The sequence below is a fragment of the Betta splendens genome, chromosome 16, assembly GCF_900634795.4.
Source record: "Betta splendens chromosome 16, fBetSpl5.4, whole genome shotgun sequence".
Classification (NCBI taxonomy): domain Eukaryota; kingdom Metazoa; phylum Chordata; class Actinopteri; order Anabantiformes; family Osphronemidae; genus Betta; species Betta splendens.
Window position 1 is genome coordinate 10845388 of NC_040896.2, and position 2670 is coordinate 10848057.

Consider the following 2670-nt stretch of genomic DNA (forward strand, 5'->3'; position numbering starts at 1 on the left):
GAGATGTCTAGATTCTGAGCTAAAATTTTGAATTTCTGCCTATTTCCATGACTACAAAGAAGATTATTTGTTGTGTTACGTCTTTAGGTCCTTAGCGCTTGTACATCGTGTTAGGGACTTGCAGGCCCGAAGGTTAGTTACATAAGGTGGGTCATTAAATGAAAGGTCATTAATTGTAAAAAGAAAAAGAAGCCAAGTTGGACCACAATTAACAACAATTAACAACTGTACTAATGGTTCATAAAATATTAGAACAATTAAATGTGTTAAACAAAAATAAAACAGTACACCTTATATTAGGCCTGGAACCACCTACAACCTTTTTCTAACTTCAAGCAATGAACAATGAATGAATCAAGCTGAATAAACGAGTGAGCAAGAAGGAAAAGAATTAATTGCAAGATGTAAAAGAACTCTAAATTCCAACATGAAATTCAGATGCCACACACTTTCTTCTCTCCCATTTGCTTTAAGGTTTTTCCAGCTGGATATCTTTCTCCTCCTCAGTAATGTTGCAGACATCCTGGTAAGGGCCCTGTGCCTGGGATCGTTCAATCTGATCATACGTACTGCAACAATCATCCAGATTTAGCCCCTAGAGATGAGGAAGAAATCAAGTAAACACAGAAAAGTCAATGACCCATATTTACGTTAAACTGATTAGCAGAAAAGATAATATGTTCTCTCTTATCTGTCTTCCTAGACGTACTTGCACTTATCATGTGCCTGCTATGACTTGTGTGTGACCAAGGGAGGATGTGACTCATTTAAATCATTACCTGATATATATTTTCTTCTTCCTTCATTGCTTTCTTTTTCTCCAGTGCCTTTACTCCCCTTGACTGCAGGGGAAACAGAAGTTGGTTGCAATGAACAAATAACACACAACACTATGAGAAACATACGGGTCAATGTGGTGTAAACAGTGACACCAGAGATGTCTCACACATTGCAATCACTTCAAATGTGTTGACTCCATCCACCGTTAGGCAACGCTGGAAAGTAACCCTCACTTTGACATCAGTGCTATGGGTCAAGGGTGGCTGACAAATCGATTTGCTGTGTGTGCAGTCAGTCATAATAATGTGACCTTTCTGACCTTCAGCAGGAGGGTGGCAGTCGGCAGCACCGCACAGAGCAGCAGTAGGATCCCTTCAGCTACCAGGATCTTGTTTTTGCTCATTTCACTGATGTTTATGGTCTTGTCCAGTGGTCCTGGAGGTCAGTGGTGAAACAAATAAAATAAGTTGTGTCTTTAGATACTCACACACAACTTGTATTTGTGGCATGTGCACGTGCACAGGTCCACATCTGCAGTATTTTGTAGCATTGTGATGTTCTGTAAAATAGAATTTGAGTGTGACAAACGTTGAAACACAAGAGCTCAATTAAAATTCAATCTATCTTTGGTGCTATTTAAAGTAAATATCTGGGCAGCCGACCATAATGAGACTACCCCAGTGATGCAAAGATGGCTAATGTGCAGTGTGCAAGGATGCTTCCTCTCACACAGCTCTAGACTAAAATTAAAAGGATTTATAGCTTACGAGGTGCAAGCACACATCTTAGCGTTTGCTCTTGACTTCATTTCACAATATAAAACGGACAAAGAGACATGCACTCACGATAAACCTGCAGGTAGGTTCCATGTGTGTAGAGTTTGGGCTCAATATCTTTCAATTCACACTGGTAGAATCCAGAATCATTCACCTTCACTGACTTTAAGGTTAGTTTGCCACATGTAAAACCAGAGGAAGTGCTTGGTTCAGTTTCAGTTTTTTCTAAAATAGTGTAATCTACGTAGTTGCTTTTGTTATAAAAATGTTTAATCCAGGTTGGTGTCAGCGCCTTTCCGTTTGACGTGAAGCAGCATGTCAATTCCACCTTCTCAGAAACCTGCGCCCCCACAAAGAGCTCATCTTCGGCTAAAAGCACCTCACTGTGACTGCTTCCCACTGTGGAAGATATTAATGGCCTTATTATCATAATTTAAGACAGTGCTGTGAAATTATTCACATATTCATTTGATATGATTTAAAATTTTAAATACAGACATACATGGATTTAATTACATGCAAAGTTGCTGAATATAACTTGTATAACAAATAAAATCAGCTGTTAAAATACAGCACAAATAATCAATAGAAACAGAGCAAAGCCATCTGCTCTGACAGGAAATGTGGTTCACTGAAGTGAAAAACAGCTAAATGAAGAAAACATATAAACCCAAATCAAATACACTTTATACTATATACTTTACCAGCATAAAACCAACTAAAAGTATAGTATCTATCAACCAAACCCAAAACAAATCTCATTGAATAAAAACACTTTGAACCAAAGATTTCAGATGTTTAAGTATGTTGGAGAACCCACCTGCAGAGACGCACAGAACAAAGATGGTGGATATCATCATGACTTCTGCAAATGTTGCCATTTTTCCAATGTTCCAACGTTTCCAACTCAACAAATGTTGAATCAAACAACTACTACTGATATACTTTAGACAAAACTGAACAATGATCACGTCTTAGCAGGTGTAAAGACAAACTGCTGTCTGTTTTTTTGCTTGACAGGATTTACACTTGAATGATTTTGAACCTTTCCACATTTGCATCTGTATGTGTTTCACTTTACAAATAAAATAAATGAAAGAAGAACAAAAATATG

The 2670-nt window shown here is 37.8% G+C and overlaps 1 protein-coding gene across 1 annotated transcript; it reads right to left on the reverse strand.

Moving 5' to 3' along the window:
- Positions 1-90: 90 nt before the first annotated feature.
- Positions 91-2572, reverse strand: cd79a (CD79a molecule, immunoglobulin-associated alpha). Its single transcript, XM_029128458.3, has 5 exons — positions 2377-2572; positions 1626-1955; positions 1100-1215; positions 780-842; positions 91-595 (listed from the first exon to the last, which is right to left on the reverse strand). The coding sequence occupies exons 1-5, from the start codon at positions 2435-2437 to the stop codon at positions 470-472; spliced, it is 696 nt and encodes a 231-aa protein (XP_028984291.1). The 5' UTR covers positions 2438-2572; the 3' UTR covers positions 91-469.
- Positions 2573-2670: the final 98 nt, after the last annotated feature.